The sequence below is a fragment of the Phocoena sinus genome, chromosome 6 (genome assembly GCF_008692025.1).
Source record: "Phocoena sinus isolate mPhoSin1 chromosome 6, mPhoSin1.pri, whole genome shotgun sequence".
In the NCBI taxonomy this organism is placed as follows: domain Eukaryota; kingdom Metazoa; phylum Chordata; class Mammalia; order Artiodactyla; family Phocoenidae; genus Phocoena; species Phocoena sinus.
Window position 1 is genome coordinate 105,252,973 of NC_045768.1, and position 23,403 is coordinate 105,276,375.

General features: G+C 48.1%; 1 protein-coding gene across 1 annotated transcript in view; it reads right to left on the bottom strand.

Annotated features, from left to right (window-relative positions):
* SCARA5 (scavenger receptor class A member 5) overlaps positions 1-23,403 on the bottom strand; it is a 117,300-nt gene that overhangs the window by 71,562 nt on the left and 22,335 nt on the right. Inside the window, exon 3 of the mRNA XM_032635296.1 lies at positions 21,017-21,145. Within this exon, the coding sequence (XP_032491187.1) occupies positions 21,017-21,145 (129 nt within the window). The remainder of the gene's footprint in view (positions 1-21,016; positions 21,146-23,403) is intronic.

Genomic DNA, 23,403 nt, shown 5'->3' on the forward strand with positions numbered 1-23,403 from the left:
GCCCAGGTGGTCAGAATGTCCTGCTGAACTTTCAAGTACAAAAATCCAAAGGGCAAGCAAGTTGCGCTTCTGGGGCTACTCCCAACAGAATTGAAAACGTGGACTCGTATAGATATTTGTACACCCATACTCATAGCAGCATTATTAACAACAGCCAAACGGTGGAAGCAGCTCAAGTGTCCATTGATGGATGAATGGATAAACAGAAAGCAGAATATATATAGACACACACAACGGAGTATTACTCAGCCTTAAAAAATGACAGCAATCCTGTCACATGCTACAACATGGATGAGCCTGGAGGACATTAACTATGTTAAATGGCACTGTCAATGCCACTTACATGAGCTTCCTAGAGTGGTCAGATTTGCAGAGACAGAAAGCAGAAAGGTGGTTGCCAGGGTCTGGGGGGAGCTGGAAATGGGGGGTTGGTGTGTAAAGGGCACAGAGCTTCAGTTTGAGAAGAAAAGCGTTCTGGAGATGGATGGGGGTGAAGGTTACACACTGTGAATGTACTTAATGCCACTGAACTGTGCACTTTAAAATGGCTAAGATGGGGACTTCCCTGGCGGTCCAGTGGTTAGGACTCTGCGCTTCCATTGCAGGGGGGCACGGGTTTGATCCCTGGTCGGGGAACTAAGATCCTGCAAGCTGCTTGGTGAGGCCAAAAAAATTTAAAAATAAATAAATAAAATAAAGTGGTTAAGATGTAAGTTTTACTTTATGTCTATTTTACCACATTAAAAAAAAAAATTCTAAAGGGGAGCTAAAGAGAAGAGCTGGGGTGGGGTAGATGAAGCCTCGCCTGGGTCTGGGGACTGATCCCCTGGGGTAAGGGCGGGGCTGAGGGGCGAGTCTGGCAGGGTCTAAGCGTGCACCCCAGGCAAGCATTACTCAGGCTCTGCCCGGTCCCACCCAAGGCCAGATGATAAATGGGCCGACCGGGAGCCACTGATGCAGCCCCAGCTCAGTTTTTACAACTGAAGTTTCAGGAACTGGCCTGGGGCCCATGGGCTGGAATCGTTTTCCCTTCCCCCATCTTCTCTGCCTTGAAACGTAAAGGAGGAGGGGCCTGGGGCCCGCCCTGCTTTGGGGAAGGTCAGGACCCTGGGCCAGCTTTTTGGCTCCTTGGGAGAAAGAGTACAGCCTGGGGCCTGTGTGTTTGTGGTTTGTGTGCCTGGGGACTTGAGAGCTCTTCAAACTGCCTATTCCTCTGGGGTTTGGTGGGTAACCTTCCCAAGTCCCTCTCCAAGGAAGAAAAACAAACAGTTGAGAGCGGGAGGCTCCAGCTGCGGGACATTTTCCAAGATTGAGAGGAAAAAAGAAAAAATTATTCCAGACCAAACGCTTAATTAGATTGAAAGCAGTGGGCTGCGGAAAGGAACAGGAACGTCTCCATCACACCCTGTTTTATCGAGAAAATTTAAAAATCCATCCTTGAGAGATCGTGCGTTTTCTTTACAGCCCTTTTTGTAGATCTGTTGGTATAATGTGTGCTAGAAAAGCAGACATTATAAAAACCCGCATGGCCAGGCTGTGTGAACAGACACAAAGGGTTGGAACTGTGGATTGGCTTAGAAGTAGCCTTCTTTGTGAAAAACCACCCGCCTTGTCCCTCACGACCAGGTTCCTCAGTTTCTCTACCTACCTCTTGCCCAGAGGCCGTGAGCTATGGCAACAGACGACGAGGACCTGAGCCCCAGTCCTGTTTTCATCCTGCCTGGCCCAGAGATCTGCTTCCAAGCTGAGCTGCATCTCCTTGCTGGGGGCCAGGTGGGAACCGTGTGGACGCTGCACGGGCGCGTGGGATGAGCTCTTGGCTGGAAAACCCGAGTCTGAGCCCAGCTCAGACCCCAACCATGGGTGCCAGTTAAACTTCATGAACACCTATTCACCTGTGGGAACTAGCAATCTCACTGGGTCTTGGTTTTCTCATCTGTAAATGGGGATAATGGTATCTACCCCACCAAGTGAAATGGTGGATGGAAAATAGAATATGACTTTGATGTAATGGTGGCCGGGGTGGTGAAGGTAGCAGCTGCCATGTGCCAAGGTGGGGGACTCGGGCACCACCAACTGGGCAGCTGGGGCATCAGGCCGTAGTTGCCACGGGAAAGCTCAGAGAGAGAGGAAGGTGAGAAGAGGGCGTAGCAGTGATACGTTAACTCACCCCCAGCCGACCCGCTTCCGCCTTGACCACAGCCCCTTACAGAGCTCTTCCTGGTGGAAACTGTTATGCTCATGGTGGCTGGAGCCGAGTGGGAGCAGCCCTGCCTGAAGCCTGACAGGGTTGCAGGTCTGCATCCTCCACTGCAGGCGGCCTGGGCGAGGACGGCCGGTGGGCACAGGTATGGCTCCTGCAGAGGGACTGGGGGTGGCGGTGGGGTGGGACACTGGCCCAGCCGAGGAGAGCAGAGCTGCTGCAGGAAGAACCAGAGCCGGAGGCAGCAGGCTGGTCCCGGGCAGGTCTGGGGGCACCAACGGGGTAGAGACCAGGAAGGCGCAGCGAGTATGTCTGAGCATCCTTCCCAGCTGTGAGGCCTGGGCTGAGAGCATCCCCTCCACCCACCCACCCCTGCTGGTTGCCTCTGAGCAGAGTCCCTGCAGCCAGGGGAGGTCTAGAACCCCCGAGGAGGGGACAGGCTTAGCACATGGTCACTGCCAACTGGAGGCCAGCCTCGAGCTCAGAGGCAGTGACACCAGCACATTCGTAGCCATTAAATCACCCATGTCTGGGCTTTGGTGAGAGCCAGAACTTGGAGGTGCCAGGAACACATACGCCTCTCCAGAACCTGGTCCAGGCATTGCCTGGTGAGAAGACCCTCACCCTCCCACCCCTGTGCGGTCCTGCACCACTGCAGGCCTCACACCCATGCCTGGGGTCAGTCCAACATCCAAATTCCACCCTCCCATTCCCCCAACACCAGCAAACAGCTCCTGCTTTGCCACCCTCTGGCCAGCAATATGGTTTGCTCTCAGCAAGACTGTCCAGAAGCCCTGGAAGAGAGCTGGGCCTTCAGGGCAGGAAATTCCCCAGCACCAGGTCCCTGGGGCAGGGCCCAGAAGGAGGGGTCAAGGGCTCCAAGCAGGTATGCTCTCTTAGTGCCGAAGAGGTCTTGCCTTGTGGGATCGAATGTGGTAGGATGAGGGACTGAGTGGGTCCCTTTAAAGTATGGGGACAGGGCAGGGGCTCCAGTCCAGGGGCCTGGATCTCAAAGTGGCACTAACCTTGTCCATCTCAGCAATGCCCAGAAACCCCGATGCTGACTCTTTCCCTGGAATATAGGTTAAGAGATACCATGGGTGCAACCCACTCAGTCTATCCAGCTGAGATCTGTCACAAAACACCTATTTGAGTGCTCAGCTCCAAGAGGAAAAACTAGGTTAGCTGCACTAAACAGCTTATCCTGTAGCCCACACCGAGAATTACCGTAATACATGGTGTACTGGGACTCCTTCCCAAGAGGAATTGTGGGCACTTAAACACACTGTCTCGTTCAAGGATCACCACGTCGCTCGGAGGATGGCACTAGAAGTGCCACTTACTGAGAAGAAAACTGCAGCTCAAAGAGGTTAAGTAATTTGCCGAAAGTCACAGAGTGAAGAAGAGCAGCTTGGGACCGGAGCCCAAGTCCGTATAATTACAAAATCTAGGCCAATGCGGATGATACAAAGGTATTCGCGTGTGGCCCCTGCCCTCACAGAGGGCACAGTTTAGTGGGGAGTCATAGAAACCACCAGCCTTAATACAAGAGTGAGATGAAAGATGGGCTAAATGGAGGCAGAAGGGGGACACCAGGGGACCTTTTCCGAGCTGATGGGACGTCGAAGGTCTAGTCCAGAAATTATCAACCTGGAGTCCCTGATATAACCTCTAAAGAGCCTCAGAGTAGAAATGGGTTTTCTAGGTAACCATCCGTGTGCCAGATGATCAGGTCTCCAGGCTTCCAGGCCACACAGCTAGTGACAGTGCTGAGGCCGGACCACCAGCGTGGAGACCTGTCCTCCTGGGGCAGCTGCTGACTTGCCCACGGTGTCCCGGTGAGGCGGAAGACAGAGCCCACTCTAGAATGTGAGTGCACCCCGCCAGCCCTCCCAAGAACACTGCACTGGTGTACTTGAGCTGGGACCAAGGAACCCAGGTCCTTCCTCTTTCCCACCGGAGGGTGTGTTTTGTATATGTGTTTAATTTTCTGTATATTACAATGTTTTGACATCTCTTCCTGGCTGGGAAGGGACAGCCCCTCCCTGGGCTAGCCAATTCTTAGAGATGACAGCAAGAGCCCAGCCTGATGCATGCCTATGATTTGCAAACTAACCAACCCAAAGCCACACCTCCTCTGTCTGGCCTGTGCACCCCAGGAATCAATTTTCCTCCGTCCTAATCACCCCAGGGCCAGGTGCCAGGCACCTAGAGGCCACCCCGATAACCCACAGCCCGCTGGAATTATTCAAACTAACCAACCCAGAGCCACACCTCCTCTATCTGGCCTGTGCACCCCAGGAATCAATTTTCCTCCGTCCTAATCATCCCAGGGCCAGGTGCCAGGCACCTAGAGGCCACCCCGATAGCCCACAGCCCGCTGGAATTATTCAAAGTAGCCAATCTTAAACTTTTTACTCTGCCCTTTCTCTCCTTTCTTTGATCCCCTATACAGGTCATGACCAAAGTACTCCCCTCTCTCCTGTCTTCTGCCTCCTGAGCGCCCTGATGCTTCCCCATGTGGCTCTGTGTGGCATGTGTGCCTCCCGTCTCTGGGACCTGTGAGTACAATACATTATGTTTTCCTCAGCCTCTCTGTCCTTTCCTCTTGTGGCCGCACCTGACTGACCATATCATGAAAGGATATGAAATAGGGAGTTTCCCTTGAGATTCAGCAGAAGAGGAAGCCCCAAATGTTTTCTCTCTTTCAGTGCTTTTCACCAGCAATGACTTCAAAGGTACTTCCATTCCCTGGTGTACTGGATCAAATAGCGTCATGTCTACCCAGAACCTGTGAGTTGGCCTTATTTGGAAAGTAGGTCTTCGCAGATATAATCAAGTTAAGTTAAGGTCATACTGGATTACAGTGGGCTCTAAATCCAATATGACTGATGTCCTTACAAGAAGAGGGAATTTGGACACAGAGACACAGGCACACAGGGAGAAGGCCACTTAAAGATGAGGCACATATTATAAGATGCAGCTACAAGCCAATAAATACTAAGGATTGCTGATAACCACCAGAAACTAGAAAAGACAAGGGAAGATTCTCCCTTAGAGCCTCCAGAGGGAGTACAGCCCTACCTGCACCTTGATTTTGGACTTCTAACCTCCAGAACTGTGAGAAAATAAATTTCTGTTGTTCTAAGCCACCCAGCTTGTGGCACTTTGTTAGGACAGCCCGAGGAAACAGATAGACCCGGGGAGTCATTTTCTGATCAGCTCAAAGTTGGAATATGAGGGTCGGGGTAGAGATCCCAGTTTGTATGGACCAAGTCCTTGGAAAGGTGGAGGACAGTGGACTCTTTCTGCCTTCACTGCCATCACCTAAGGGCATGGGCTGCAGACCCAGCAAACTGCTGCTTCCCTTGGGTCCTGAGTCCTCGGCTGGTTACCCAAAGGGCAATTAAGCTACTTCCTCTATTTCTCACAAGTAACAAGACCTTCCTTGTAGACCCAACAGTGACAAACCATTTACACATAGTTAAGACAGAATAATTAAAAATCTTGTCCTTCCATGTAAATTGGTGCAATCTTTCCCTAAAACCTTAAAAACATATATCCACTGTGACCCAGCAATACCACCATCAGGAATCTATCCAAAGGAAATCATTGGACCGTTATAATTTACTTGCTATATGGACAATGGCTTATGTGCAAGCATTATTTATTATAGCAAAAAACAGTGAGACAGAATGGATTTTTTCCCTTCTCCCTTCACCCTCTTCCTCATTATGACACATACCCAGCTCCTTTTGGGACCAAGCAAAGGCCAAGTTTGGGCTAAAAAAGAAAAGGGGTCCTTTGTAAAAGGCCACAAAGAGAAAGAAAGGTGACAGGAGTTCCTTTTTAGCACAATATTCCATGGGGAAATTGCTTAGAGTAGGTCATTTTTGCAGGAGAAGGTCTGATACACATAGATATCTGACCCTGAAGCAGATCCAGTGAGGGATGTTTTTCTTCATTCTTGCTTTGGACTGAATTGTGTCCCCTCCAAATTCATATATTGAAGCCCTAACCACCACCACACCACCCCAACTGTGACTGTATTTGGAGATAGGACATTTAAGGAAGTAATGAAGGTTAAATGAGGTCATAAAGTGGGGGCCCTAATTTAATAGGACTGTGGCCTTATAAAAAGAGAGAGATACACCAGGGATGTGCACATAGAGGGAGGACCATGTGAGGACACAGTGAGAAGGCGGCCGTCTGTAAGCCAAAGAGCGAGGCCTCAGAGAAAGTAAACCTGCCGCCACCTTGATCTTGGACTTTCAGCCTCCTATCTGTGAGAAAATAAATTTCTGTTGTTTAAGCCATTCAGTGTGTAGTATTTTGTTATGGCAACTTGAGCTGACTAATACAATCCCAGTCCCTCTTTCTGTAGTCTAGCCCAGAGGGAAGCCAGATGGCCTGAAGGCTGACATCCAGGACCAAAGGCTGTGAGGAAGCGGTAGGATGGGGTGGGGTGGGATGGCGGAGGAGGAGGGGCCTATTGGGCCAGGTCATCCAAGCAACCGAGCAACAGGGAGGCTCCTTGAAACGTCAGGAAAGGGATGCTTAGATGGCCCCAAAGTCCAAAGCAAATGGGCACAGATGACATGCTGCAGAAGCCCTTTCCTCTCCCCACCTGGGGGAGGACCTTGTGGGCCACTGGAGCCTGGGCTGAAAAGGGCAATCCCATGCCCTCCTGAACTCTGCCAGCCACAGAACAATGTCACCATTAATCAACTGTTGCGTCCTGTCCCTCATGCAGAGTTGGAGACATTAGTGTCCAACAACGGGGATTTGGTTAAAGAAATAATGGTACACCCATAAAATGGGCTTCACATCTTAGATGGTTATGTTACCAAGCAAGGTGAGGAATAAGGGAGGCTGGGATAAGGAGAAACGGTGAGTTTGGGTTTGGGACTGTTGACTCTGAGGTGCCTGGGTGCCCTCCATGCGGAGCTCTTTAGAAGGCAGTTACCTGTAAGGAAGGACTTAAGGGCTCAGGGTCCTCAGAATGTGCAGGAGGTGCTGGAGGCTGTGAAAGTGGACACATGTTAGGGGACACAGGTCACGGCGCTGAGGCCTGCTCCTAGCGTGGAAGGAGTTGGGCGTGCACACGGGGGAGAAGTCACAGATAAACAGATGACCTCATGCACTGCTGGTGGGAACGTAAAGTGGTACTGCTGCTATGGAAAACAAGTAAGGAGACGCCTAAAAAAATTAAAAATAGAGCTACCTTGTGATCCAGCAATCCCACTTCTGGGCATATATTCAAAGGAAATGAAATCAGGATCTCGAAGAGGTATCTGTTTATTGCAGCATTATTCACAATAGCCAAGATGTGGAAACAACCTGAGTGTCTGTGGATGGATGAATGGATAAAGAAAATGTGGTATATACATACAATGGAATATTACTCAGCCATTAGAAAAGAAGGAAATCCTGCCATTTTCAACAACATGGATGAACCTGGAGGACGTTACACTAAGTGAAATAAGTCAGAGTACTGTATGATCTCACTTATTGGTGGAATCTAAAAAATTAAACTCAAAAAAAAAAAAAAAAAAATTAAACTCATAACAGCAGAGAGTTAAAGAATGGTTGTCAGGGGCTAGGGGGTAGGGGACGTGGGGAGATGGTGGTCAAAGGGTACAAAGTTGCAGTTATGCACCATCTAAGGTCCAGCACGGTGACTATAGTTAACAATACTGTTACAGTAGCCAAGACACGGAAGCAACCTAAATGTCCATCAAAAGAGGAATGGATAAAGAAGATATGGTATATATATACAATGGAATACTACTCAGCCATAAAAAGGAATGAAATAAGGTGATTTGCAGCAACATGGATGGACCTAGAGATTATCATACTAAGTGAAGTAAGTCAGACAGAGAAAGACAAATATCAAATGATATCACTCATATGTGGAATCTAATTTTTAAAAAAATGATACAGATGAACTTATTTACAAAACAGAAACAGACTCACAGATTTCGAATACAAACTTATGGTTACCAAAGGGGAAACGTGGTGGGGAGGGATAAATTAGGAGTTTGGGATGAACATACACACACTACTATATATAAGATAGATAACCAACAAGGACCTACTGTACAGCACAGAGAACTCTACTCAATATTCTGTGATAACCTATGTGAGAGAAGAATCCGAAAAGGAATGAATATATGTATAACTGAATCACTTTGCTGTACACCTGAAGCACAATATTGTAAATCAACTATACTCCAATAAAATTGAAATAAATTTAAAAAACAGTACTTTACTGTACACTGGAGATGTGCTAAGAGAGTAGGTCTTAAGTGTTCTCGCCACACAAAAAATCTTAACCATGTGAGGTGATGGATACGTTAATGGCTTCATTGTGATGATCATTTCATAACATATATCAAAACATCACATTGTACACCTTAAATCTATATAATTTTTGTCAATTACACCTCGATAAAGCTGGGCGGCAGGGAAAGCTAAAAGCAAGAAAAACAGTTTAAATGGAAACTTGGAGCATTTGATTTTATTCCCAAAGGAAGTAGAAGTTATAAACAAACAAACAAACAAACAAAAATTAGCCAAGCAGAGAGCTTTGAGAACAAAGGGAGGCACCAGAAAGCATGTGCCTGGTTCTAGATGACAGCTGGCACCCCTGAGGAGGGTGCACGGGAAGACAGGGCTTCCTGGGGGACCAGGAGCTTGGGGGGATCTGGAGCCTTGGATGCAAGTCTGTACTGGGACACAGAGGCATGGGAAACCCTGAGCCAGACACCCACTCCCTGGGCCTCAGTCTCATTTACAAAGTTGAGGTCAGGACTACCCCTTCCCAGCCCTGGTTTCATTTGTCCTTCGGCCTCTCCCTTGCTCTGTGCCCTCGGGGCATTTTTCCAGCTCTCCATCTGTGTCCCCTGGTCCCGGCCTCCAGGAAGCCTCTACTGGCCGCCATGTAAAACCAGGCAGGGGCAGCACCCACATACGTTTGGAGAGAACTGAGGGTGTGCTGGTGAATCCAGGCCAGTCAGAACTAGGCTGGTTGCTGTGTGTTGTGTTCCTGGGGTTATAGAAAGATTCCCATGGCTTTTTTTTTTTTTTTTTCTTTTCCATTACGCAGGCTTCCCACTGCTGTGGCCTCTCCCGCTGCGGAGCACAGGCTCCGGACGCGCAGGCTCAGTGGCCATGGTTCACGGGCCCAGCCGCTCCGTGGCATGTGGGATCTTCCTGGACCGGGGCACGAACCCGCGTCCCCTGCATCGGCAGGCAGACCCTCAACCACTGCGCCACCAGAGAAGCCCTCCCATGCCTTTTTTAAAGGGTGGTTTTATTAAATCACCAACAACATTAGAGGAAACTGAGAAAGAAGAATGTGTGCCAAAAAACCTCACTCTACCACAGTTGTTTTCTTTCCTCCAAGTTCCCTTCCACCCTTTCTCCTTTTATATGCACATCTGCTTGCACAAATGCCCTGGAGCCTACACATGCAATTGGGCAGTCTTTTCTCCCTTGACATGATTTCATAAACGTTTCCCCATGTCGCTCCGTAGTTATCATTTGGAATGGCTGTGTAATATTCCTTTGTGTTGACTTACCAAAGTTTAGCTAAACAATCCCTTAAGGTTGGTATTTAGGTTTTTTTCCAGTTTTGAGTGATGCTGAATAACACTGCTAGGAGTTTTGAGGTTTTTGTCTTCCTTTGTAATCATTGGATCGAGTCAAACGCAGGATTTCTGAGCCAAAGGGTACTAACTGCTTTTATAGATCCTGAAAGGACACGATGACTTCCTCAAGGCAATCTGCTTGTTTATTCAGGCTGGAGGGCCACTAATGGTCAGGGGACAGGTGTTAATTTGTAAATCAGAGACACCTTTCCTCAACTCCTCCCAGAAAGATGCGGTTTTTTTTCCAAAACCTCGGCAGATAATATGCTGAAATGTTACACAGAGGACAGCTGGCCAGACCCGGTTGTTGTTGACAACAGCAAGAAGGAGAAAAAAAGAGCTTTGCAGAAGGGCTCCCTCCCAGAGTGACTCAGCACAGCTAGGGTTCCAGATGATCCCCCAGCTTCTCCACCCTCGGAACTGGCACCATCGCCTCCTAGAAGTCACTTCAGACAACTTCACTGCCCTCCCTCATGTTCACGCAGGTACTAAGTTGGGGTGGAGGTTCCAAAGACCCCACATAGAGATGGGGATCTTGTGAAAAGGAGGGCTGCCTCTGGGTAGCCCCCCTAGATGACAGCTGAGACCAGAGCGATGCTCTCATCAGACAGGAGTGCGGCGAGGGACCATTGGGAGGGGCCACCCATGTGCCCTGAGCTGGAGCAGAGCCTGGACCTGCCTGTCTTCCGGGATTTCCCGAGGAGGGGAGACTGTGGAATGAGACCACCCCAGCAGGATGAGCCGGGAATACACCAAGGAGGCACACCCCACCCCCTGCCCCAGTTCCCCGCATCCCTTGGTTTGCTCTGAAAAGGATCTTGGGGAACGTGGGCCTCCCACAGAGGAGCACAGCAAAGGGCAGGAGCCCGGGGATGCCTGCAGTCCTCAGCCCATGCTGGGCTGCTCAGGTGGAAGGGTAGCTGAGGCCAAAACACTCGGTTTCCCAACTCTGAGGGACTTCTTAAGGATGGATGGCATGGACCCCCCGGTATAAACCAGGCATTGTGCAAGGCATTTTATGTGTTATCTCACTGAATCCTCATAATACTGATAAGTGATCATTATTATCCCCAATTTAATGTTTTTTTTTTTAATGAGGGTTAAATAATTTCCCCAGATCACAGTTCATAAATGATCAAGCTGACATTTGAACTCAGGTTTGCCTCGTTCCAAAACTTCTGTTCCTTTGCTCTATACCGTGTTTATAGTTTATCTTTGCATATCTGCTCTTCCCGTTGCCATGATCTTTATGGCAGGGGCCTCTCTTCATTCCTCTTTGTATCTCGCTGTGTCTAACACACTGCCAGGCACGTTGTTGGCACTCAACAAGCGTTTGTTGTTTGGGATTTGATGCGAGAGGGCTCCAAGCCCCTGGGCGGGGGCAGACGAGGCAAAATGCCTAGGATCGTTGCAGAAATTCCAAGTTTATAACTCCTCTCCAAAAGAGCAAAGAATGAGAGCTTGTTGGTGGCTCAGCTTCAATCCCAGGCCACACTCAGAGCCATCAGTAAGTGATGAGATCTCTATGTGCCCTGACAGCTAAGGGCACGTAGAGTAGAAGATAGAACCAGAAAGCAGAAGGAAAGGCAGGTTTCACAGGTGCAAAGGCTGAGCCATGAAGAGGGAGTTGAAAGCTGCAGAAGGAAGCAAGAGCCCTAACTCAAGCCCATTCCATCTTCTTTTCGCTTAAATAAGAAAGCTCTTTTCTTAGCAAGACCTGGGTGCTGTGTTCACAGTGCCTCTAAAATTTATTCCAATCCTGGCTTCTGCGAGAGAAATCAAAGCAATTGCCAAGGCTCTCTTGCTATTTTCTGTACAGATATGGACGAATGAGGGCTGGATTGTGGTACGGCTGATGGGAGTTATTTTTTGTTTGTTTGTTTTGCTTCGTTTTGTTTGGCCGTGCTGCACGGCTTGTGGGATCTCACTTCCCTGACCAGGGATCGAACCCAGGCCCTCAGCAGTGAGAGCACGGAGTCCTAACCACTGGACCGCCAGGGAACTCCCCAGCTGAGGGGAGTTATTCTCGATTACAGTCACCTAACAACACTGATGATACTTAACTACATGCCATGGACTACTGTAGGCAGTCTACACGGATGGATTAATGTAATCTTCACTGCAACACTTTGAAGTGGAGAGTGTTATCACTTCCACTTTATAGACGGGAACACTAAGACTCAGGAAGCTTGAATAACTTGCCCAAGGTCACACAGTACGTGGCAAAGCCAAGATCTGTACCCTGGCAGTCCGACTCTAGCTCCCGTGCACTTGGACAGTGAGGGCCAGATAGTACCTCCAGCTGGAGTCTGGGGTAAGAGAAGTCCCAAATTCACACATTCCCATGGTCCTGTCCAGGTTCCCACTGCCCCACTGCGGGACCACAGGCAGGCACAGGCAACTCCCCCGAGCCTGTTTCCTCATCCAGATACTGTGAACTCTTTTCTGGAGTCCTTCGATTGTTAGAAGGATTCGATGACATCATGTATGTGAAAATTCTTTGAAAACTGTGAAGCACGACACAGAGGAGAAAGATTAAAGGGTTAATTAGTGGTCAGTACAAGCCTGGAGCGGGAGGTCGGCAAACTTCTTCTGTAAAGGGCCAGGGAGTAACTATTTTAGGCTCTGTAGGCCATCTGGTCTCTGTTATAACAACTCAGCTCTGCCCTTGTAGTAAGAAAGCAGCCGTAGACAATACACAAATGAACAGGCATGGCTGTGTGCCAATGAAACTTTATTGACAAAAACAGGCAGTGGCTGGATTTGGCACTTTGTCAAGAGGAAGGATTCTAGGGGATGTAGCTGAGTAGGTCCTCTGCCCTGTCCTATCTAATTATTGTAACAATTTGATTGAAGACCCAGAGAGCATACTGTCAAGTTTGCAGGTGACCTTCCCCCATGCCCACTTTTCTCATTTCAGGGGTGGTTGGAAGCCTCCATCAAAGTCAGAGAGATATGAAATGTCTCCCATGCAGGGCAGTGGAATATTTTGAGGAGAAGTCAGGATGTCGAACTTCCTTCTTCCTTTTCCTCCCTCTGCCCTGGAGCTAAGGTGAGGCTGGGGGTACTTCTGGGGGAGCTCTGATGGCAAGGCCCACACAGCCAAGGTGGGTTGCAGGAGAAAGGTGGTTTCTTAGGTGGGGTTGGTCTAGGTTTAAGGAGGAAGGCCGGTGGGGGTCCGTGAGGTGTCCCCACCTCGCCTCACAGGACGGTAGAGCACGTGCCTAAGCTGGTGTGCCTTTGGTCGTGTCCTCCCGGGAACCGCCCACGTGGCGGCCGGCTGTGGGATGGGGATCGGGTTGGGATGCTGGCTCAGACACGACTGATGACACAAGACTGAGAGGAAAATTTAAGTGACAGATGTCCGAGTCTGGATTCAAACTCGTCCAACAGGCTGCATACTTGGCAGAAACCTGTGTGATGACATGGAATTGGGATCACTGACAAGATCATTTAGGTGAAGGCAAAGACAAAATCAACCAAAAGCCAGTTGTACTGTTGTGGGACAGAGGAGCCCTCGCGAGGCAGTGTTTCTTTTGAGAGAAATCTGGGCTTGGGGTGGGTGGGCAGTGGACATGATTATTAATGGCTGCCTAGTATTCCATCATTTCGACGTGGTATCACGTGTTACTATGAGTCACTGGTGGGAAGGCTCATGAAAATTTAGGCTACATCAGCCTAAATTTGATCTGGAATGTCCAGATCAAAGTTCGTCTGGGAATTCCCTGGTGGTCCAGTGGTTAGGACTCCGAGCTTCCACTGCAGGGGGCACGGGTTCGATCCCTGGTTGGGGAAATAAGATCCCACATGCTGCATGGTGCGGCCAAAACAAAAACAAAAAATGAAACAGACCAAAGTTGGTCACAGCCCAGCAAACCCTGTCCTGGCCAGGCCACACCAGCCGTCCTGTGTCTATTCTGTTTACCACTAAAACCTGGAGCTCGCTGGGAGGGGCTGGGAGGATGTCCATTATGTTGAGGTGTTCAGTTTAGGCCACACGTTAAATGAGCATCTACTATGTGTAGGACATCCCGTTAGGCACTGGGAATACAGAGATGAACAAGACACGGTGCTTTATTTTGAAGAGCTTTCTTTTGGACTAGGAGGGGAGCAGGCACATAAACTGATGACTTCAATATAATGTGGCAAGATCAGGGCATCTCACAGAGGCCCCCAAACCAGGTCTCCCAAGCGACTGTTGCTGAGCCTGGTATTTTCAGCTCCCTGGGATGAGGAGACAGCCTTGTTGTGAGCTGTTCCTGCCAGAGAAACTAGAAACAGCATGTGTGGGACAGTCAGGGGTGATTAGGCAGGAGTTCCCTGTCACTCGTGTCTGTTCTTCCATAAGAGCACAATACCTCTTCTGTCTGGGGAGTTGGGAGGGAGCTTCTTGCCCTGGGAGGGAGGTTGTTCAAGGCGTCCCCTGAGGCCCCTTCCAAGGCTCAGCTCCCAAGTAGCACTGCAGAGCTGGCTCGCCCGCAGTGCTGGAAACACTGTCCTGTTTCTTGGCATCCTGTTCCCTGTGCTGCCACAGCAAGTGCAGGGTCCCTCAGAGCCTCCAGGCTTCCCCTGTCAATTTATTGGAACCATGTGGGCTCTGAGCACATCCCCTCCCACTGCACCGAGCATGCCTAGTTCCCTCTGTTTATACACAAAACCACTGGGTGCTCAGGCTGAATGAGGAGGTTTCTAATCCTTTGCTATTCTGACAGAATGTGCCAGGCACGAAGAGTTTTCATGCATGGATTAATTTCATCCTCACGACAACCCTAGGGGGCTAGGTACCATTGTCATCGCATGCAATAGGTGGGGAAACTGAGGATTTGAGAGGTTAAATGATTTGCCCCAAGATTACAGAAACATTCAGAGGCACAGCCTGGACTTGAACCCAGAAATTTACTCTCAAAACCCACAAGCCAAAGAGAACATAACTACTCTCTTAGAATGTTTGAAAGACACACAGAGTAATAGAGCTATCATTTAGCCCATTGTATTTCAGCCTTTAGTTTGTACCCCATTCGTGGATCATGAAAAAAATGTGTGAGTTGTGACCATTTTTTCTTAAGTGAACAGAATAGAAAATCATCAGCATTCATCACACATTTAAGATTATTTCAGTTATGAATATATGTGTGAAATAGTTGTCATGTAAAATGTATTTCCTAATGTAGGTCATGGTCAAAAAGTTTGAGAAACACTGATCTCACCCAACCTGCTCATTTTGTAAATGAGTGTGCAAAGGTTCAGACAGCAAAGTGATTTCTCCCAAGATTACAGGGTGTTAATGGATGAAGTGGGACTATAGACCCAAGTTTTTCTGACTCTCAGTTTATGTTATCAAGCTTAACTGACTGCAAAGAAAACCAAGAAAAAGCAAAAGTCATAATACTGATAGTAGGCGTAGTACTACTACTATAATAACAATAATAGCTATGACTTTTATCATGTTTAATGTGTGCCAGGCACTTCTCTAAGCGCTTTAGATATATTAACTTATTTAACTCTCCTAAGAACCCAAAGAGGCAAGTACAATTACTTCTCCCATTTTCAGATGAAGAAACTCAGGTAGAAAAATTTATGTCACTTGGTTAACATCACATAGCTGGTATCAGAGAATGGGGAATTCAAACTCAAACAGGCTGGCTTCAGAGTCCATGGTGTTAACCAGCATAAGGTACTACATGACCCTCTCTATCCTAATATTCTCCCTAAATGCTGTAATGCCAATACAGTAGATACGATGATGTGTGTGTCTTAATATAATTAATTACCCACCTACTTCTTCTATTAGCCAAGGGTACCTGATGGTGAGTCCATAATTACCATGTCATTTAGATATTTGGCTAAAACTGAAATCATCATCTTTTTTCCACAACTAAGATCCCCTCTAAGGTACCTTGTCTCATTCGTTCATTCATTCATTGCAGAATTGAATAGAGTAGGCAGAATTAATTTTAAAAGACAAAACTGGGCATAATACCCTTCCTTGTTCCAAAAAGGATTAAGGCAGTTTATGAGGATACATAAAATATTCTAAAATAACAGTAGATGAGAACAAGATAAAGGAAGAACAAGTTAGAGACACTAAATGAAGGTAAGAATGAGACTGGCAGAAAAACATTTTCCTGGAGGTCAATACACTTGCTGTGGGTGAACCAGAGATGTCTCCAGGTTTCAATTTTAATTGCCTACAAATCCACACATCTTACAAAGGGATGACAACTCGCTCTCAGCTTGCATTAACTACCGCCCCAAAAGTGATTTTAATGACTCTCAGATCCACAGTCTCCTTCAGGTGAAAACAAACTAATTCCTCAGGAACAGTGTTTCTCCTTCTGAGACTAAGACAGAAAATACTTTCTCCACGGGTCCTCTTAGTTGACGTTATGTAACAGAACAAACAATGTCCTCAAGGGCGCCCTCACAATAAGCACAGGATGAAATCGCATGTGCTGTTTCTGACAGAGTGTCCCAGAAAAGGCTGAGGGCATCACGCTCTAAATTCCAAGATGCACGATAGTATCAGTAATCTGCCGTATCAAGGGATGTGGGCTCTGAGCATGCTGTTCCCAGATTGCAAAGTTGGCAACAGACCTCCTTGAAACAAGGTGATCTAAAAAGGGGGGTGCTCAATTTAAACAACATTTGGGTCACTTGGTGTTCAGCTCTCCCAGGCTGAGGCTGCCCCAACCCCTCCAGCTCTTGAGAATCAGGCTCTCCTTTGCAGAATTTGGCACGGAGCCTTAGCTACATCACACTGTCCTAATGTGTACGTGTGTTAGGATTTTAAATCCTCCCAGAGCAGGAATTACATCTTTTATTCCGTAGCTATAGACTGAATGTTTTTGTTCCTCCCAAATTCATATGTTGAAATCCTAACCCCCAAAGGGATGGTAGTAGGAGGTGGGGCCTTGGGGAGATAATTAAGTCATGAGGGTGGGGTCCTCAGGATGGGATTAGTGCCTTTATAAAAGAGACCCCTGAGAAATCCCTAGCACTTTCTTGCATGTGAGGACACAGCAAAATGACAGCCATCTATGAACCAGAAGTGGGCTCTCACCAGACATGGAGTCTGCCAGTGCCTTGATCTCAGACTTTCCAGCCTCCAGAATTGTGAGAAATAAATACTTGTTGTTTAAGCCACCCAGTCTGTGGTAGTTTGTCATAGCACCCTGAACAGACTAAGACACCAGGGCTTGCTCTGTTGTCCTAAACCCACTAAGCACTCATGCACAAGTTAAGTACTTATTGAGGATGTTGATGGCAATGGCTGACTGCTATTAAGAAAGGATTAAATTAAGACATGATAGGAGCCCTTAGTTCACCAGGAGCTCTCCCTGGTCCAACTCTATAGTCTGGATTGCTGTAATGCTCCAGCTTTCCACCAAATTAGATCCCCAGATGTTGACACGTCCCCTTTCTGCTGTTTCATGTCACAGTGAGAGTTCAAACTCTTCAATGGAGCCATGACAGGCAAGGGGAGGAAGAGGTAGTTCCTGATGACCACCCTTTGTCACCACAGTGATGTCCCACAATAGTCGTGGATAAGGTTGAACCTCCTCTAACCCTTGAACTCCATCACAGAGGACATCTTCCAAAAAGTACTAGATGGAGGACCTCCTGACCACATAACCATTCAATCTCAATTCTCTTGTTCATGAACTTAAGCCTGAGGGTCTTTACTGTCCCAAAATGAATGCTGGAACAGAACAAAAACATAATAGGAAACCATCAGTCCAGATAAAATGGGTTGAAGACATAGAAAGGCTTAGAGGAATTTGGGAAGAATGGACCGATGCCACCTTCTTGGGAGATGATGGAAGACTGTGGGCATAGAACCCAGTGATGGTGTGGGAATATCAGAGGAAAGCTCCCAAGAGGACGCTGGTCAGGAATCGAGAGTTAGGTGGCGGGTAGAAAGCCCAAATGAGTACATAGTTTGGGCAATGGCTGGATTAACCTGAGAGGGGATGCTGAGATGCCGCATAAACACAGATACAGTATTTGTCTTTTATTTTGAATACTTGGATAGAGAATGGAATCAAGAGAAATCCCATGAGAAATTTTATGAGTAATATTTTTATGCAGTGAGACTATAATTTGGTAATACTGAAGTAAGAGCAGGCATCTGTACTTCAATCAGATGTTACCAATCAGGTATTCAGACATGGCACTTGGTTGCAGCGGTTAATTTTGTCATCCAATTGTCAGATGTATGAGTTTTGTGTCGACGACGAGGAGGTTTTGAAGTCTAAGAGTGGTTCATACAGAACTCCTCTTGTCTTAGCTAGGGCTGCTATAACAAGGCCCCACCCTCATGACCTAATTAGCTCCCTAGTGCCCCACCTCCAAATACCATAGGCCGGGTGGCTTAAACAACAGAAATTTATTTGTCGCAGTTGTAGAGGCTGGGAAGTCCAAGATCAAAGTGCAGGCAGATTTGGTTGTTGGTGAGGACTCTCCTCCTGGCTTCAGATGGCCCCTTCTCCCTGTGTCCTCACATGGCAGAGATCTCTCTCTCTCTCTCTGTGTCTCTCTCTCCCCTCTTCTTATGTGGCCACTAACCCCATCATAAGGGCCCCACCCTCATGACCTAATTAGCTCCCTAGGGCCCCACCTCCAAATACCATCACACTGTGGGCTAGGGTTTCATATATAAATTTTGGAGGGGACACAATTCAGACCATAGTACTTCCTATGAAAGGTGACCTCAGTAGGGCACTGGAGAGCAAGTTCTGCCCCAAATGAGGAAGCAGCCATAGCAGGACACCTAAGAAAAGGCCAGACTAGCTCTGGTTTACACTGAACCATGTATCTTCCCACCATCTTGGTGTTTTTGAAAAGGAGCATCCCTGGAGGTCTTCAATCAGGGTAATCTGAAGAAACGTCCTACCCAACGTCAGGCAGGGCCTCTTTGAAGAACCCTGGACTCATCCACCACATTCCTAAGTCCCCTCCCTAGGGAAAGGGTAGCTGGTGACGATAGTTTTTCATTGGCTACCCTCCTCAAACCTCTCCCAGAGGCCAACATGATTTTCCGGACAAGAAACTGGGAAGGTGACAGTGGCCAGGACACAGAGCCGAGAGATAAAGTCTGATGCTCTGTTTCATCAGATCAGTTTCAATCCACCCCAAATTTTCATTCCACACAGGCAATCTGGTACTCATAAACTTCAGGTTCAAAGGTAATTATGATGATCAAAATCCTCCCCAGATTTCCACATGGAATAACAGGAAGCAAGGCAATGTTTCCATTAGATTAAGAAACCATGCTCCACCCTCCTTTCTGAAACTTCCAGAACATCATCATAAATCCCATTCGACCTCCAAGCCCGGAGAAAAGCCTCTCTGCATTGTGCTGGGTACCACTTCTTGTTAGAAAGTCTCCTCTATTTTGAATGGGAATTTGTCTCTTTACAAAATCCACCCATTCACTTAGTTCTACCCTCTGAGACCACACAGAATATGTCCGTCCTTTTCCACATGGCAGCCCTTCAGACCCCAGAAGAGGACTTTCATTTCCCTGAAACCCAAGAGATGATGCCCTTCCAGGCCTCCAGAGACCTGCTCCAGGGTCCCCACCAGCCTGGCTCTCTCCTTCAGACCCTCTTCTGTCACCTAAAAATTCTTGTTCAGCAGAGTAGTTATAATACCATAGCCCAGCTTTCCTCCCGGGCCGAAACACTTTCCAAAAATTTTGTAAATTTGTTATGGTCGTGGCTGCCAAGCCCACAAAACCCAGATCCCAATCTCTCACTGAGCAGCCCAAGAACACGTTCAAAAAATCCTCTGGCTGGACATCATCCCTTGGACGAATCATTAGTTTCTCTCATTGTTGCTGCTGGCTGCCCCCCAACCCAGGTCAATGGTTGATGGGACAGACACCACCCCTAGTGATGCCCTTTGCCCCAAGTGTGGGAATCTGAGGGCAAAGGCAACATTGAATATCCCATCACCGGGCCCAAGTGACTAGTCTCACTTGACAGAAAGTGACACGAGACCAGGGATTTCTAGTGAGGGGTCATTTGCAAGGGCTTAGCCTCCATATTACTAGAGTTAAGGGCAGGAATTAAGAGTTAAGTCAAGGACCCCACCCTCTGCACTCCAAGTCAGCTCTGTCTGGCCAGCAGCCTTTCTCTGACTACATTCCCCGTACCCACCCCGGCCCCTCCATGCAACACCCACACTTGCTCTGTGTGCATCTCCTCTGGGTTACCACAGCACTTGTGTGTCAACATCAAAGGCCCCATCATAGTCCCTGTCGCATTCTGCCTTGAGACAAGGCTCTACCTCTGTGTTCCCACCTCCTCCCCTAGACTGGAAGCTCCAGGAGGGGAGCCCCTGGGTCTTATTTAGCAGTGTCTCCAATCCTAGCATCCCTTGGCCTCACTTTGTCAAGCCTTATATACCTGCATTAAGGTAGGTGGGAATTGAGCCTCTCTCCCTCTGGGTGGGAGTCAGGAGAGACCACCACGGTCTCTGCCCTATCTGCTCCACCATCTCCATCACGGTGGTCTGACCTGTGTGTGAGCTGGGCTGATCAAAGCATGGGATCTTCCATCTGATCCCCTCCTGGGTCCATGAGCTCTGCTTCTGAGCTAGAGGACATGGTCCAAAGTCCAGCCTGTCACTAGCCTGTTCTACAGACAGAAACTGGGGAGAAGAGCCCGGCTGACCTGGGGCAAACTCATCCCACCCCCAGTAATCACAAAGGGGCAGCAGGTTTACCGTGACCCCGATTAGCCTCAGCAACAAAGTGTCTCATAACTATTTTCATCACATCCCAGGACAGGGGGCCCAGCCTGCTCAGTATGAACCACAGTGCAGAGCTCTAGGGAGGCCCAGTGTAACGCACAGCGTCCTGCTATGCGGCAGGACAAGGCAGAAGCCACCTGGAGCAGCTAGGTCTCTACTCAAGAGATTTCCCGTGCTCATATAGCCCCTGCCAGCTCCTCACCCCACACAGAGCAGGCAATGATGCTCAGACTCATGCCTGGTTGGAAAGACCAGCCAGCTTCCTCCTTTGTGGTTTCCATGGTGAGAAAAGCAGTGTTTGAGCTCCTGACTGTGGGGAAGAAGAGCTCCAGCTCCCCGGTTTTCCCATCTGCCTTCACTTCTTGTTCACCTCCTTAAAGGCCAGGATGGGAAAGGATGCTCTTACCTGCTAAGATGAAGATGCCCACAAGAATCAGGAAGACCAGCAGGTAGAGCCCAAGGACTGCGTGCTTCAGGGCCGACAGGGAGCCCAGCTGGGTGCAGCAGCCACCCGCCCGTCCCTTGTGGCACGGACCTACACAATAAGGGTAAGAAGAAGAGGAAAAAAGACATTTGAAAATCCCCAAAGCCCTTTTTCTCTTTTGGTCTCATCTCTCCCTGATGCATGCAGATGTTCACATGGAACCTCTCACACAACTCCTGCACATCTGTAATGCAGCTGGAATAGTGGGAAGCTTTTCTGAATCGTGAGAAGCTTTTCTGCTTCTATCTCTCCTCCCATCCTCTGTGCTCACGAACTAGCCAGACAGGCATGCCCACAGCTCAAGAGGCCACGCAAACCCACCTCCTAGAGCCAGTCCAAGCCACAGAGAAAGCTCAAATAGGCTGGCATATGTGTCCTTTATAAAGTGTTATTGTCCCATGGGATCAGGAGAAGATGGAGAGAATTTTAGAAAGGGGTTGCAAACTCCAGCTTCTAACAGTGGCCTGGAAGGGATGTGGGCCAGGTGGGTCTGGGGAACCCAACAGTGCATGCCCAGTCTGGAAGAGGTTGCCATGCGGAAGAAGGGCTGGGCGTTCGCAGATCCAAAAATCACTTCTCCAAACCACTTCTGGCTTCAAGACAAGTCAGAAGTGATTTGGAGAAATCTCCCTTTTTTAAAGTGTTGACAACTAATTAGAGAAAAGAAACAAAAAAACAAAAAAAACCACTAGGAAGCGTAAACAAAACAAAACACATTTACATGCCAGATCCAACCACCAGTTTACAACCTCGGGTTAAGATTTACAGGAAAACATAGTACCTAACTTCATCCTGTGAAACTACACAAGGCTCACCAGGTTCTGGCCAAAATGGAACAGCAAAATATCAGAGTTCTAATGGAACTTACGGATTGTCTAGTACAACCCCTTCTGTTTACAGATGAAGGACAGCAAATGTTAGTGACAAACCCTGGGTGAGGACCCAGGTGCCCTGACTCTCTGTCCTCTTTCCACTGGACTTCTCCTTCGAGGCAGCCTTCAGATGGCCGGTGCAGAGGCCAGCAAGCTTACTAACCTCCACCTGCTCTGTCAGCTGACAATGGTGAGGAAGGGATGCCGTCCCACCGTGACCCCCAGCACAGCAGGTAAGAATCTATGGAGGGGGGACTTCTCTGGTGGCACAGTGGTTAAGAATCCGCCTGCCAATGCAGGGGAGACGGGTTCAAGCCCTGGTCCGGGAAGATCCCCCATGCTGCGGAGCAATGAAGCCCGTGCGCCACAACTACTGAGCCCGCATGAGCCTACAGTCCATGCTCCACAGCAAGAGAAGCCACAGCAATGAGAAGGCCGCACGCCTCAGCAAAGAGTAACCTCCGCTCGCCGCAACTAGAGAAAGCCCACGCACAGCAATGAAGACCCAACACAGCCAAAAAATTAATTAATTGATTAATTTTTTTAAAAAGAATCTATGGAGGGCATTTTTTTTTTTCAAAGTACACATGTCCCTATTATGCACATTCTCCACCCCCTGCAAGGGAGAGTATTGCCAACTGGAGAACATCGCGCATAGAGGCATGAGTGGGAACCGGAAAAGGCTGACAGCAGATGATGAAATAATTGAGAGTCAGAAAACCTTTGAGGTGCTTTGGGGGCTCCTTATCACCTCTCAGGTAACACTGCCACCTGCACGGCCTTCAGGAGGTTTGGTGACCACAAGGGAAATGGCGGTGACCACGCTGGTGCCCTGGCTCTCCAGAGGTATTGTTCAGTGAGGAACATTTTCCCACGCATTTATTCCATTTTATTGAAAATGCTGTTGTTAAAACAGCTAAGTAGGACTATTACATAATAGTTCCGTAAAACATCGGGTACGATTTGGAACAAGTGGTCAAGAAATACAAATTCAGTTACCGTTCTCATCAACACTTAAATGTTAGCAAATTTTCTAGACTTAACCTGATTTTCCACAAAGACCTGCACATCTTTCTAACTCACCCTAGATCTTCTTTTTCAGAATTTTCTATCTCTTTCCACACAGTAGGATCTATAACCTGTTTTGCTCCTAAATACGCAAGCTTCTTGTAGCATTTTGCCTTTTTTTTCTCATGAGAGCCGCTGGCTGGCGGGTTGCAACTTTTAGAGAACAGTTTTTTTCCCTTGAGAGTCAAAGCGGTAGGCATAGCATAGTGTATTATACAAATATTAGTATCTTTATTGCGGTGGTTGTTCCAGCTCTCCTCATCCCTGCTTTTCTTGACATAATGATGAGAATAATGGCAGCCTAGCTACTGGGAGGGGTCAGAAGACACCCAGGTTGAAATGCTATTGTCCTTGTGTTTATCCCCAGTC